The sequence below is a fragment of the Lepidochelys kempii genome, chromosome 3 (assembly GCF_965140285.1).
Source record: "Lepidochelys kempii isolate rLepKem1 chromosome 3, rLepKem1.hap1, whole genome shotgun sequence".
NCBI lineage: Eukaryota > Metazoa > Chordata > Testudines > Cheloniidae > Lepidochelys > Lepidochelys kempii.
In genome coordinates this window covers 191,849,501-191,865,125 of record NC_136382.1, presented here as the reverse complement: position 1 = coordinate 191,865,125, position 15,625 = coordinate 191,849,501, and the positions used below count along the sequence as shown (strand labels likewise).

Sequence of the window (15,625 nt, the reverse complement as noted above, 5' to 3'; positions counted from 1 at the left end):
AGCCGTCTCTCTTTGTAGAGAGTTGTGTTTGACCTAGAGTTTAACTCCCGTGTTTTAAGCAGATTTTTACTTGGTTTTTGCGTGTATGTTCTTCTTCATCCAGCCCAAATCATTTTTAAATTGCTATTCTAATCTCTTTATGAAACGGTAATCGGTACACTTGGTCTAAGTATTCTTGCACTTGATTGCACAAGGCCACTGAGACATCGGGTAGCTATATAAGCATTACGTTTCCGTTCTTCCGGGCTTCGGCAAGTGTCAGATTCTTCCCGTGTTTATTAATTTTCATAGTATTTGGTTTGTTTTCACTCCAGTTTTATTAGCACTGTTGTATTAATATATTTTGCCCTCTAGAAGCGTTTTTAGGTGCAGGCTGATCTATGGATGGGGGTGGGAGTCTAGCAGATTGCATACAATACTGTAGGCTTGATGTAGGCACATTATTGGGAGTAGGGAATCAAGTTAATCGCAGTTGGCATTGACCACAAAGCCGCCATTTTTGTATTTCAGTTCACCAGTAGGTAGGTCATTTTGAAGATAATACTGGGAGTGGCAAAGTGCTCTATTAGAAATGTTTCCTTTCTGCTTCCATGACTAATAACTAATAACTTCTAGTCACGTGGAGGCTGAAGAGCGCTCTTAAGACCGTTTTAAAGCAATTGGAGGCAGCTTACACCTAAATTGAATGTCAATTTAAACGTTGTTTAGATTTAAAAGCAGCTTTCCTACTTCACTGTTTAGCCATGTGCAGCAGATGCGAGCGGAAGGGGGCGTGTCTGAAAGTGTATGCAGAGGAGGGGGGAGTTAAATGTAACTCGAAGATTATATGAATTGAATAGTTTTACTGCCTTTTTACCAGTTGGCACTTTGTCCAAGGAAGGAGGGGTTCAGGGTTAAAAAGAAGAATCTCACATTTCAAATCTGAAGAAGCAGAAAGAAATCATTTTTGAATCTGCCATTTGTATAACCATAGTGGGGTATGGAATTTGTATTTGGAATGAAGAAAAATTTGACAGCCGTGGTGGATTATTTAACTTCTTTGCACCATGGCCCTTTTCTGACAACAAAAATTACCACATGGCATGGGGGGGACGACCGAAGCCTGAACCCCCCCCCCCCAAGCCCTGCTGCCCTGGGTGGGGGGCCAAAGTCGAGCTCCTCTGCTCTGGGTGGAGGTCGGGGGGCCAAAGCTGAAGCCCAAGGGCTTCAGCCCCAGGCAGGGGGCCTGCAACCTCAGCCACATTACCCAGGGCTGAAGCCCTCGGGCTCCAGCTTTGGCCTTGGGCCCCAGCAAGTCTAGCCCAGCTCTTGAGACCCCATAAAAGCAGAGTTGGGACCCACTTTGGGGTCATGACCCACAGTTTGAGAACCACTGCTCTAATATTTACTTTTTGCCAGTGCACTAATCCTGGAGTGAATTGTCTGAGTTCAAAATAAAGATGTGCCCCTCTGGTATTGGAACACTTATTTAGCATGTTTGGTTATATAAATCCCAATGAAAGAAATTTTCTGAATGAGCGCTTCGATGCACGAGTCTCTCTCGCATTTTGTGTAGTAATTAGTTGGACAGACTTGGGATACAGCCTCTGTCTTCCTTTCTAAGCTAAACAATTCAACTTGGATGGCATAAGTTATACCTGGTTTCTTTTTAAACAAGAAATGGTAACTTTTTAATATACACTAGGAATTATTTGGGAAAGAAGATACAGATTACTTCCAGTAGTTTTGCTGGTGAATCAGGGGGACCTAATCCAACAATGTTTGTAGTATTAAGCTTGTTTTGAAATAGAACTTCTAATAGTCCTTGTGGCTATGTTCAGCCTCCCAGATATCTCCAGTGCTTCTGCTGCTGTTCAGGGGTTTTGCTGCTGCTAGCCAATGTTATGGGTATAACTGAAATGGATGGTCATGCTTAATTTCACTCTGTAGCTGTATGGGGAAGTTATGAGCAAGAGGCTGAGGAATGGTAAAGCCATAGAAAACTCCCTTAATGGCAGAGGGAGTGTGTGTGAGTGAGAGTGAAAGCCCTTTCTCCCAGCAGACAAAGTGAATCATGAAGCTGATCAGATACCTACAAATCAAAGGTTGATATGCAAAGAGCCCCCAGCCACACTCCAGGATGATAATTCCCTTCCAAATAATACCTTAATCTGAGCTGAGCGTCTTGCCTTCACTGCTGTGGATGCCCCTCCAATCTTTTATCACTTTTTGGCTTGTAAAAGTCCTGTAAATTTTTCGAACTCTGGATTTTACTGCACTGTATTTTAATACATATGTATGTTTGGGTGGAAAATATGTTGTTGGTACGTTTATTCCTTTAGTGTGGGAGATCTTCACTGTCCCCTTTTAGTCAGATTTCTTTTTAATTAGAAGTGGGCAAGTAAGTTATGCTGAAAACTTAATGAATACATTTTGTGTTCTTCTGTTTGAAAAATTGCTCCTAAGCCTAGCACTAACTTCTCCAATTTACTTGTGTGAGAGATGCACCAAGAATTATTTCTCAATTGTGAGCAGTTCATTGCAAATATTTGAAGATTAGTCTGGGCTGCTGTTGATTGGATACATAGGTGACAGTTCAGTTCCACAAAAATCATAAAACTAGACTTCAAGCGTGCATATTTGATATGGAAATTCAAAAGTCTGTCTGAATATTCTTTAATATTAGTTTAAATTTAATTTTTTTTTGGCAAATATTCCTGTCAATAAACTTATTTGCTAGAGTATTTGCAAAAAATTAACAAACAAAAAATTACCTCCAGTTGAAACAAATTAGTTAAATTTTAAACAGATATTTGCAAATTTTGTTATTAACCTAGCTTGGCTTTTAGTGTGGCTTGCTAATGCTGTAACATGTTGAATTCTGATTCTCATATCTACAGTCTTACCTTGAATTGGAATGGAAACTAAGGCCAGCTAAACTTAAGTTTATTCACATGTATTAAGTCTCTCAGTGTAAAATCTACTGCCAACCTGTTTGGCATTATAATTTGTAAGTTTTCAGATAGACATAGTCAATATTGAAGCTTTTCTAATATTTACAGTATTGCACTTTCATAATTCAACATGCGGTGACACTGACATATAATTTTATCTGCGAGGTCTAAGAAAAACTACACAGTTAAAAGTTTTCTTTCCAGTTTTGAAGTGAGATGGGTATATTGAACAGGTCGCTTATAAGCAGCTGTAGAAATAGTTTCCAGCAAGTTTGTAAGAAACTATGATTAACTTCTCTAATTTGATCTGATTCATTTTATTTTGCAGTAATCTATGCCAGCAATTATGACAATGTTAGCAGACCATGCAGCTCGTCAGCTGCTGGATTTCAACCAGAAATTGGATATCAATCTCTTGGACAACGTGGTGAATTGTCTGTACCATGGAGAAGGAGCCCAGGTAAAATATATGTCCAAAAATATGGAAGTCTTAATTCAAGAGTATTATAAAGTTGGCCTTATTAAAACTTTACATTAGTCTATAAATCCTTAGAGGAAAGCTAAGTCAAATAGTTCAGTTCATTTCAAGTTCACCCAACAAATTTAAGCAAGGAGTGAAACCAGAGGGAATTTCATTCTGATATGACTAGAATTCTCATGGAAAGACTATTTGGTAGTATTGGTGACAAGGTACCTTACAAATTTGGCAGACTACCTGATGTTGATTTGTGTCCCAGTGTTTAAAGGAGGCTTTAAGATAAGACAAACATGAAGAGAACATTTATATCTAAAAGGATCTGCTTACCCAGTCGTTCTTCTGTTGTTGAAGGTATAGAAAAGTGTTTCTTTGATAAGAGCGGTATCCATCACAGCCCAACTTCTATACTTTATTCCTGCAGGGAAGTCATAATCATGCCATATTTGACATGCTGTTAGCATGAAAATAGTTGTGATGTCACAAATTCACCATTGACTTCACTCCAGGATCATATTTAAGGGAGAAACCTTTTGTTTAAAATAACTCTGGTTATTGTACATAACAAAAGACATTATAAAAATGCATGTGATGTCTGGACTCTTCTTTCCTTTATACTCCTTCTTTTGCCACTCTTTCCATGTACATCCAGTGGATTGAGACTTTTGGCACTTCGTACTCACTGTATTTTAAAGTTGCTTTATGCTACCTGTCTAAGAGTGAACCTTTTATGGCCTTTTAAAATCAGTTTATGTAAGCACTATATAAAAGCTAGGTCTTTCATTTTTAAAGATAAGTATTGCTCAAACAATACTAACACGTCTGTTTTTCTGGCATACTTTTGTTGTTTTATAATACTTGTACAGTGTCACAGATTTTGTGGCAAGTAATGGCTTGTAGCTAGTATCCCACCCTAAAGTATCAAACATTGAACAAGACTTGAAGAATGTGACAGTATCATAAAGAGGCTAAATATTTGTAACCTAACACTTCTTCTGTCCCCTTTCCCAGATCCCCCTTACTAAAATAAATAAAACCAACCACACATATACCCACTTTGTATATTGGTACCCCCATAAAGGGCAGTCTGCTATGCCAGTTTTCTTAGTGTAGATTCTTATAGATGCTAAAATCCATTGTTTGACCTTGTGTACATCTTCTGGGATGTGTACAATGTGTGAGCTCCTTTCCAAACTTAAGCTGTCACAAGTTTACGTTCATAATATGACAATTTCTCATATACTCTGAAGCTCTGAAATTTCTTATGCAAAGTAACATAGTATGGACTCCTAAATATTTGCTATTTAAATAGTATATGCAGCAAGTCTTAAAGGAGCTCTTAAGATATCTGCTTTCTGTTTAGTATTCAGCATTGAGGAGATATTCCAGTTGTAATTCCTCCTAACATCTAATACCAATTCAACAAAAGAATACGAAACAATTTTGTTGGAAAAAATGCCATTGCTCTGTCAATGAAAGAGATTGAGTGGTTCCATTTATAAATCAAATGGGTACAATTTCATTGGATTTGTGGGTCTTTTAAGCTTTTGACACTTAGATAAGCTAATGGCAAAAGAATTGAAAAAGGAAAATGAACTAAAATTGTCAAAAACAATTATATGCTTAAACAGTTTGCATCAGAGCATAAATACATGGCTTCTTTATGAAAAGTCTCAGTATGTAGTGTATTAAAAAGTGTGTATTCCTGTGGAAGCACACATTTTCCAGTGACAGGTTTCAGAGTAACAGCCATGTTAGTCTGTATTAGCAAAAAGAAAAGGAGTACTTGTGGCACCTTAGAAACTAACCAATTTATTTGAGCACAGGCTTTCGTGAGCTACAGCTCACTTCATTGGATGCATCACGAAAGCTTGTGCTCAAATAAATTGGTTAGTTTCTAAGGTGCCACAAGTACTCCTTTTCATTTTTCAGTGAGTATCTTCATATTACTGACTCTCGTATGTATATTTCCACAACAAGCACTAGTACCAGCAGAAGCACTGCCTCTAAAAGACAGACTTGGCACAGAGCACAGCTTCAAAACTGGCTCAAGCAATAGGAATGCAAAGTTAGCTGAGATGAAGTTATTTAAAATTTCTTCTCTTAAACATTAAAGACTTCTGTGCTTCCTCCCCTGAAACCACTTACATGTGGAAAAAATGTCTCTGTCCTTAAGGCTCACTTTTGCCATAGTGATTACAAAACCCTCAGCCTGCTTATCAGGTACGCAAGTGAGAAACTATGAATGTCCATCTTCCCCCTCCTTTCTTTTCCTGTTTACGTTATTCTTACTAACTTCATCATTCCTGCCTTTCCCCAAGTTAGATCTTTTAAAGTTATGATTATTGAGTTCTGTATTTTGATCTGAATGTAAAATATATAAAATTCTATACAGGTGTCTTAACTCAGCCCCACCATATTTATTTTGTCCATCTTGTTTGCCATCTGTTGGACATGTAGATTTTGAGCCCTCTGGGCCAGGGGACTGTCTTTCTTATATGTGTGTACATAATGTATGTAAGGTACATAATATGCTTATTTCCAGTGACTTAAGAATACAAATGTCTTAGTGCAACTGTATTCTGAAAAGTAACTGTAAAAATGCACATACTTATTCAACAGATCTGCTCCTTATGTTCCGTCAGGCCTATTTGCTAATTTGAGTGACAAAAAGTAAGCTTTAACTGTGTTATACTTGGGAGAGTGAGGTAGATTCTATTAGGCCTTTTATGCGCCATTGTTTAGTATGGCAAAAATTTCAAACCTGCCTTCTCATAAAATCAGGTGCCAAACACCAGGTTTCCATTGATTGCAGTGGATTTGTTGGTAATTGCGTTTTTTCCAGAAGTGCCCAGTTACTTGGCTTTCTAAGTGTGGATCTAGGAGTCTGATCTTAAGCACTCAAATATATAAACTAATCTAAATTTCATATAGTTATTTTGCACACCCACTGAAGACAGGATGGATGGACAGGTCACCGAGGGTCTACTTTGGCCTGTATAATCCTTATTAATAGGGCTGTCAATTAATTGCAGTTAACTCAAGCGATTAACTCAAAACAAATTAACTCGATTTAAAAAAAATAATCACTATTAATCACAGTTTTAATCGCACAGTTAAACATAATAAATTCCAATTGGTATTCTATTATTAAATATCGGTTTTCTACATTTTCAAATATATTGATTTCAGTTACAACACAAAGTGGTCATTGCTCACTTTATATTCTTGATTACAAATATTTGCACTGTAAAGGTAAAAAATTGTATTTTTCAATTTACCTCCTACAAGTACTGTAATCTCTTTATCATGAAAATGCAACTTACACATGTAGAATTTTGTTGTTACATAACTGCTCTCAAAAACAAAACAATGTAAAACTTTGGAGCCTACAAGTCCACTCAGTCCTACTTCTTTTTCAGCCAATCACTAAGATAAACAAGTTTGTTTACATTTATGGGAGATAATGCTGCCTGCTTCTTATTTACAGTGTCACCTGAAAGTGAGAATAGGCGTTTGAATGGCTCTTTTGTAGCCAGTGTTGCAAGGTATTTACATGCCAGTTATGCTAAACATTCATATGCCCCTTCATGCTTCAGCCACCAATCCAGAGGACATAACTATGTAAGTGGGGGAATGGCCCCGCTATTGTGGGGAACTTTTCTGGCTTACACACTACTCTGGTGAAATTGGCTAGCAAAAGAATCTGAGTTCTTGCTCCTACTCCCCTTACCCAGAGGCCTGCCTGACCTCAAGGACTCCCCTTCCCCTCTCCTGTGTAGCAGAGTTCTTGTAACCCTAACAAGACTGGGTCCAGAATTCCTGCAGGGCTTGACCCCCAATCTTGTTGTGGTCACTTAAGACAGGGGCTAAGGTGTCCCCTGTCCAGGATTTTCTTTTCGCATTGAATGCTTCCCTGACCCCACTGATGTTACATATAGTTCAAAGCAAATACAATTATTAAACAGCAACCAATTTAAAAAAAAAAATTGGAAAGGTTAAAGGAAAACACATAACCACACTCTGTGAGCACGGGGGAAACAAAAACATCTGTCTCTGGAGGATAAGGGAAATTCAGTCTGTTCCTCGCACGTGCCGGGCCCTGGCTGTGCCGCAGGCATGCAACAGGTCAGACACTTGCTGTGGCAGTGGCCGCATACCCTCAGGCTCTAGATCGGGGTGGGCAAACTTTTTGGCCTGAGGGCCATATTGGGGTTGCAAAACTTTATGGAGCGTCGGATAGGGAAGGCTGTGCCTCCCCAAACAGCCTGGACCCCGCCCCCTCCCACTTCCTTCCCCCGACTGCCCCCCTCAGAACCCCCAACCCATCCAAACCCCCTCCCCCCCGCTCCTTGTCCCCTGACCGCCCCCTCCAAGGACCCCACTCCCTATCTAACTTCTGTGCTCCCAGTCCCCTGACTGCCCTGACCCCTATCCACACCCCCATCCCCTTTCTGCCCCCCTCCCGAACCTCTGTCCCAGCCAACCGCTCCCTGTCCCCTGACTGCCCCCCCCACCCCCCCGGACCCTCTGCCCCTTATGCACCCATTCCCCGCACCATGCCGCTCAGAGTGGCAGGAACTCACAGCCATGCCACCGCACTGCCCAGCAGGAGCGGTGGGCCAAAGCGCTGGTGACACAGCGCGCTGAGGGGGAGGGGGGACAGCAGGGGAGGGGCCGGGGGCCAGGAGCTCAGGTTTGTCCACCTCTGCTTTAGATGGTAGGACCTTTCTTCCCAGTGCCAGCCAGCCCCCACCTGCCCCAGGCCTGCAAGACCTCTTGGCTGGTGGCGTCTCCTCCTTGCTTTGCTCTGCTCTGCTGCTCACTATGCTTGGCTCTGGACTGCTCCAGCCCCAGCTTCGCTCTGACTCAGCACTGTTGCTGTTCTGCCTCCAGCTCAGCTCCCTGGGCTGCTCCACTTGCCTTTCTGGCTGGCATGGCTCTGCTCCCCAGCTCAGCTTGGGCTCCTGCTCTGTCCTTAGCTCAGCCCACACTGGCCATTGTCGGCTCCAGCTCTCACAGAAGATGGGACCCCCAGGCTTCTGAGTCCATCATTGGCCTGTCTGTCCTGTCAATGAGGCTGACCTGGAGCTTTGGCCTCTCCCCATTGGACCTGGTACTGTCAGTCTCAGGGTCCTGATTTCTCATTGGCCCTTCCACTTTCTTTTGGTACTGGGAGATGGCCAACCAAAAAACCCCACTAAGTTTCAGTAAGGGGTCCACAATCCCCTTAGATTTCCATACCTATGATGTTGATTAAAAAAAAAATGCATTAATTAAATTTGTGACTGAACTCCTTTGTATGTCTCCTGTTCTGATTTTTTTTTTTTACCTGCATCCTGTCATATATTTTATGTTATGGCAGTCTTGGATGACAAACCAGCACGTTGTTCAATTTTTAAGAACACTGTCACTGTAGATATGACAAAATGCAAAGAAGGCACCAATGTGAGATTTCTAAAGGTAGCTACAGCACTAAACCCAAGATTTAAGAATGTAAAGTGCCTTCCAAAATCTGAAAGGGACAAGGTGTGGAACATGTTGTCAGAAGTTTTAAAAGAGCAACACTCCAATCCAGAAACTACAGAACCCCAACCACCAAAAAAGAAAATCAGCCTTCTGTTGGTGGCATCTGACTTGGATAATGAAAATGAACGTGTGTCAGTCAACATTGCTTTGGATTGAACCAATCATCAGCATGGAAGCATATCCTCTGGAAGCTGAAGCATGAAAGGGCATACAAATGTTTAGCATATCTGGCACATAAATACCTTGCAATGCCAGCTACATCAGTGCCATGTGAACTCCTGTTTTAACTTTCAGGTGACATTGTAAATAAGAAGCGGGCAGCATTATCTCTCATAAATATAAACAAACTTGTATGTCTAAGCAATTGGCTGAACAAGAAGTAGGACTGAGTGGACTTGTAGGCTCCAAAGTTTTACATAATTTTGTTTGAGTGCGGTTAGGTTTAAAAAAAAAAATTTTGCACTTTTAAGAAAAAGAGATTGCACTCCGGTATTCTATGAGATGAATTGAAAAGCACCATTTTTTTCCTTTTTTCAGTGCAAATATTTGTACTCAGAAACATGAAGTGAGCAACGCATTGTGTGTTGTTGTAATTGAAATCCATATATTTGAAAATGTAGGGAACATTCATAAATATTTAAATAAATGGTATTCTATTCTTGTTTAACAGTGCTGTTAAAACTGCGATTGTGATTATTTTTTATCTCTCAATTAATTGCAACTAATTTTTTAAATCATTTGATAGCCCTAGTTATTAATGGTTGTAATGAGGGAGAAGGAAAGAATGCAGTGTTGTCTTTAGAAATACCTCTTTTTACTTGTAAGGCAACAGAAATCAAGACCATAAATGTGGAGCCCCTTGATATTGCTTTAAAGTCACTCGAGTACAATAATACTATTTCATATTTGCTCAGTTCTTTACCTGAAGAACTTAAGTGCCTTCTATTTCAGGATGCAGTGGGTTCTAATGCAAGTAGAGTAATGTAAGTACTTGCACTAAAGCCTGTGAGATACAGGAGGTCAGACTAGGTGATCTATTGGTCCCTTTAGGCCTCAAGTTCTATGAATATATGAAAGCTTGTAAATTTAGAGTATTAAGTAGAACTTATTCTGAACATTTTCTCTTTATGGACTAATTCCATTCCATTCTGGTTTGAGAGAATGCCAAAGTGTTAGTTAACAAAACTTGCTGACCCAAAGAGTCAGAAAACATTTGATGTGATCTGTTGCTCCTGGCGTAATTCAAACCGCTTTTGGTTTTAATGTGGTAAGTGTTTAAACTGTTCAAAAAACATTTTTGTTTTAACCTTTTTTAAATTTTATTTTATTACTGTAAATAGCTTCTAAAATGCATTTAATTGTGTTTTGTTATCCTTCTTTAGCAAAGGATGGCACAGGAAGTCTTGACTCACTTAAAAGAACATCCTGATGCATGGACCAGAGTTGATACTATTTTGGAGTTCTCTCAGAATATGAACACCAAAGTAAGCACCTGGTCTTTAATTGACTTTTCTCCCTTTCTTCCATTCATAAACTTTGAGGAAGGTATCTCATTTTTAGCATTAGCTTTTGTTGCTTCAAACCACATTTTTTATTGTTTTATTCCTAAAATTGCCTTAAATTTAACTCTACCATAAATAGGCCTAGCATTTAAGTTTCCCTTTACATTGACACAGTTTTCTTAAGGAAGAGATAAATTAGAAATAAAGTATTTCAAGGCACATGCAGAATTCATATGAGTTTGGTATATGTACAGATCTGAGTAATATAAAATTTGCTAGGGCCAAATTTTGTCCTTGAATAAATGTTTGCTGTCATTATTGGGAGCCATGTGCACATAACTGAGGGCAGAATTTGTTCCTAAGTATTTTGAAGGTAGAGCAGAACACACAATGATCAGATTGGGATTATTTGGGGCAGTCTAATCCATACAAGCAAGGCACCCCAAACACTTTGTAGTGTTGGCTATAATCTGTATTGGCTTGCAGAGCACACTAAGTTGTACAACTTTTTAAACCTGCCACCATTATAGTGACTGATTAAGGGGACAGAACTCAGTTTTTATTTGCAATTCTACATGTTTTACTCTAAGACTTCTAAGCAATTTGAACAGAAGAGTTGATCAAAATGTGTTTTGACTGTCTTAAGTTTGACTCACACTTCTCTTTAATTTTAAAGTAATTTTTATGCATGGTTTTCTGCTTGATACACGTTACTTTAATATACTTTGTGTTCGAACAGAAAATAGCCATGTTCAGGTATGTTTCTGAATTCAGATAGTATTCATGAAACAGTCCTAACTTTTTAAAATTTATTCTGTAAATTTTAGGGGAAAACAGTTTAAGAACTTCCTCAAAGTGCTAACCTTTAAGTAACAGTGTTTGCCTGTTTGCTTGCCTGGTAAACTTTGCTTTTTATACTGACAGACATTACTAATGTTTAAGTTGATTTATCAACAGTATTTTTAAAAACTCAAATTTGTCTTGTGAAAAATGAGATGATTAGAGGAACAGAAAGAAAGCAACAGGTAAAGAATTCTTCAATTTACATAAATTGCAAATGATTTGGTGCTAAATTTATGCACTATGACATTTGGCTTTTATGCAATCATATTTTATCTTTAAAGCTGTTAACACTATCTGATATTAATCATAATGTTCCATTATGTTGATTGCTTGTAATAGGAAGAAAAGGGGTGTCTTCCTGTGCAACTGACACAGCTAGGCTTTGACGGCAGGCCTCCACAAGGTCTACCCTTTTGATTCCCTTTAACTGAATTCTGTTCATCAATTGTTTTTGTTTCTTGGGAGGTGGGAGGGAAAGGGGATTCAATGCATAGAATAAGTAATTAATAAGGGTACCATAGAAATTTCTGCCATAGGGATCATTTCATGCATTTTTTCATTTAGTCTTTGCTGTTCTGTCCCTCACCTTCATAACTCAGCAGTCGATTTGTGCAATGCTTCTGATATTTAGCATAAGATAAAACCAGAGACTAAATAACTACTAGAAAAACATTACCTGAATTTTGAGTGCTACATAAATGTGCTTGTACTTTTTATAGACATCTATACATTACTGGAATAAAATCCAAGATGTTTAGAATTAGACAGTATTTGCAATTCTGGGCTGAAAAGAATTCCACCTATTGGAGCAGGGCAGGTACTTGAAACACAGTGCCAGAAATGACTGACTATAAAATAAAACAAGGCTTAAAAAGACTATATCGTCCAGGATAGGGACTGGGAGCCATCAGCATCTATTCCACAAGGTGGCTTACATAGTCTTCTAGCATGGTATGCCAGGAGGGTGGATTGGACACAGTAATGATGTTGAGGCATTTGCCTTCTCTGTTTCAGTTCATGTGCAAGTGGTACAGCAAAGTTGAAGCTGGCAAGGTTCGCTTTGCTTCTTTCTTATACGTAAACTGGGAGAAGTAAATGCGTAAAAAATTAGTGGACAGAAAGGGTAAAAGACAAGGAATCTAGAAAAGGAAATAAATGAAAAACAGGATAATGGTTAGACATTTGCCTGTATCATTAAAAAGTTATGAATTAAGTTTGTCTGGAAGTCTCGGGTCACTTTTTGTGTGTGTGTGGGCAGGGGTGGGGGCTCTAACAAAAAGTTTCCATCCCCCTTTCAAAGCAAATTGATTTGATTTGTTGAAAATACAGCTCTCGGGAGTTGTTAAGGAAGTAAAGATACAGTTTTGGTTAGCCATTAGCTTTAAGTGTATTATTAATGTGACTGCAGCCATACAATTTGGGAACTTTAAAGTGGTTCAGAGCTGCTTTGGGAATGTTAATACTGCCTGATATCAGTGTTCAACCATTGAGTTTAGGTTGACTTTTATCACCAGCTTTTATACTTTTTTTGTTTTTGTTAGCTTCTGTTTACCTGTAACAGAAACAGAGGCTATACCTATAAAACTATTTTAGTTGCTGAGGTTGCTTTCTATAAAGTAGAGCATGCTGTTTTAAAGAAATTGTATGCTTGTGAATCATTCTCCTATACAAATGTTTCCTTGGCTTCACTTCAGCTAGTGTTAGTTGTACAAATTTAAAAACAAAATCCAGAAGATAAACATTTACTACTGATTATGAAAAAAAATTGGCATTTGTTTTCTGTAATTGCAGAATAACTATGTACAATGTTTTTGAAGTCTAAGGAATATTCTGCAATGTGGAATTATTGAGTGAAACAGGCAAAAATGGGTAGCGAGCAGGAAGGCATATAGAAGTAAACACTGTCAAGATGAGAACAGCAAAAACGTTAATGTTTTTGGGTACAATGTAGTTTGGGACAGTCTATATTGTGCTGTTAAAGTGTGCAGTTTACATGATCCCTGTGGTTGAAATGCTAATGAATTCTACTTTGTATAACAACTAACCATTTTAAAGATGAACTCTTATTCTCAGCCAAACTCTAGTCATACTACTAGAAAGACATGAATAAGTTTACCTTTCAGGCATTGGTACTGTCTTCCTCCCTAAGCAACCACTGACTAAAGAAACAAAAAATTCCTTTTCCTTTTTTTCCTTTCTGTCTGTTCACTTTTAAAGTGCATGACCTATTAAGTTGCTGGTCATGCCAGAATTCTCTTTACTACTTATGGTGAGTAGGCAGTAAGGACAAAATGGATTGAATGAAGTGGCCTCCCCCCTGCCCCAATAAACTCTTTCCAAATTTTTGGGTCAGAGCTCAGGAAGCAATACCTGAAAGGTAAAAGGATTTCAGAGTGCATGTTAAAATTTTAATTACTTTTGACTGAGCAAAAAAGATCATCTTTAAATTGTAGAAATAGCTTCCGTAGGGGTGGGGATTGAAATTAAGTAAACCTGTGGGTTGTCTTGCTGTTCCTTAAGTAACACACCAGTAAAGTTTGGGAACCACTTTCTTTAGAAAGTGCCAGTGACAATACATATAATGCTAAGCCAAGATTTTTCATCTCAGAGGGATAGTAGAGGAAACCATCCATCCAAGCTGCTAAATTTTTTAGGAGCCTGGTGGTTTTAATACTTGAACATATGAGCAGTCATTTATGTTATGAATTCATATCTGGCTGCTACTTTCTCTTCTACAGATAGCCCCTTTGGCTGCCAAATGGCTTTTTTTATTTCTCCTCCTGGTGTGAGCATGATCAAACAGCAGGACTTATTTAGAGTAGCAAACAATAAAAACAAGAAAAATGCATGAACAACTCAGTAAATGGGTGAATAGACTTTATTTTTAACTAAATTTGTTAGTTTAATATTTTTGAAGTCTTAGATGTTAAGTGTGAATGTTTGCTTGAATGAGAATCCTAAAAGTTATTGTTAGTCCTACAATAACATACTCACATAATGCTCTTCTCCAATTTTCAGTATTATGGACTTCAAATTTTGGAAAATGTGATAAAAACAAGATGGAAAATTCTTCCAAGGAACCAGTGTGAAGGTAGGAAAATACACTACATTTTGTATGATGATTTTGAATTTGATAGTTAACTATGTTTGTTGACATCTAAATAACTTTCAATTTCAAATATAGTTAGTTTGTCTTTTGGATTTAGTAGATGAGGGATCCATTCTGTAACATTTGTGAGCCTAGCAGGAAAAGTTTTCTATTCGTTACAGGGCTGATTAGCAGAGATGCTGAGCACCTGCAGCTTCCATGAATTGTAATGATGTTGTAGAGAGTGCTTAGCACTCTGATAATCAGGCCATAGATGTGTCTGCTGACCATTATAGAGCTCCTTAGGTAGTTTAAAAAAAGAGATGTGTAAGTTGTTTTGGCAATTTTATTCAAAATAACATTGCTTTTTTGCTCTTAAAGAAATTTTGAACTCATGACTCAGTCTTGATTCTTGGATCTATTCTCCTTTCTCTCACTAGTCTACAGCAGGGGTTCTCAACCTCTTTCTTTCTGAGATCCCCTCCCAGCATGCTATAAAACCTCCACCATCCACCTGTGTCACAACAACTGATTTTCTGCATGTAAAAGCCAGGGTCGGCATCAGTGGGTAGCAAACAGGGCAATTGCTTGGGGCCCTAGGCCACAGGGAGCCCCGTGAAGCTAAGCTGCTCAGGCTTCAGCCCCAGATGGTGGCACTCAGGGCCTCTGGCTTCAGCCCCATACAGTGGGGCTTTGGCTTTCTGACCTGGACCCCAATGAGTCTGATGCTGGCCTGCTTGACGGACCCCCTAAAACCAGCTCATAGCCCTCCAGGGAGCTCTGGACTTCAGATTGAAAACCACTGGTCTACAGCACAAGTTGGGGGGGAGGGATAGCTCAGTGGTTTGAGCATTGGCCTGCTAAACCCAGGGTTGTGAGTTCAATCCTTGAGGGGGCCATTTAGGGTTCTGGGGCAAAAATTGGGGATTGGTCCTGCTTTGAGCAGGGAGTTGGACGAGATGCCTCCTGAGGTCCCTTCCAACCCTGATATTCTATGACTTTAAAAATTGCAGTGGTTATTATAACTGATCAGATGTTGTCCTTTGCCAGTGAGAAGGAATAGTTGGTCCATCAAGATGTTTCTAGCTCAGGCAAGTCAGGAAATTTGGACCTTAAACTAATTTCCTGGTAGTGTTAGCTATGTAAAAAAACTCTTGACAATGGTTGTAATCGTTCTAAACTTCTTATACTCTTTTGTTACTGGTAGTGGTTTTTGTAAAACATTTGTGAAGTTCCAGGAGACTTAAAAGTATAA

The 15,625-nt window shown here is 39.0% G+C and overlaps 1 protein-coding gene across 3 annotated transcripts in view; it reads left to right on the top strand.

Moving 5' to 3' along the window:
- XPO1 (exportin 1) overlaps window positions 1-15,625 on the top strand; it is a 79,191-nt gene that overhangs the window by 1,831 nt on the left and 61,735 nt on the right. The window contains exons 2-4 of one of the 3 annotated variants that reach the window (XM_073339390.2): window positions 3,262-3,393; window positions 10,320-10,421; window positions 14,301-14,373. In XM_073339390.2, coding sequence (XP_073195491.1) covers window positions 3,268-3,393; window positions 10,320-10,421; window positions 14,301-14,373 — 301 coding nt within the window. In that variant the 5' untranslated portion in view covers window positions 3,262-3,267. Of the gene's footprint in view, window positions 1-3,261; window positions 3,394-10,319; window positions 10,422-11,196; window positions 11,465-11,621; window positions 11,686-14,300; window positions 14,374-15,625 lie in introns of those variants that run through there. The other 2 variants (XM_073339391.2, XM_078852333.1) reach the window with 2 other exon arrangements.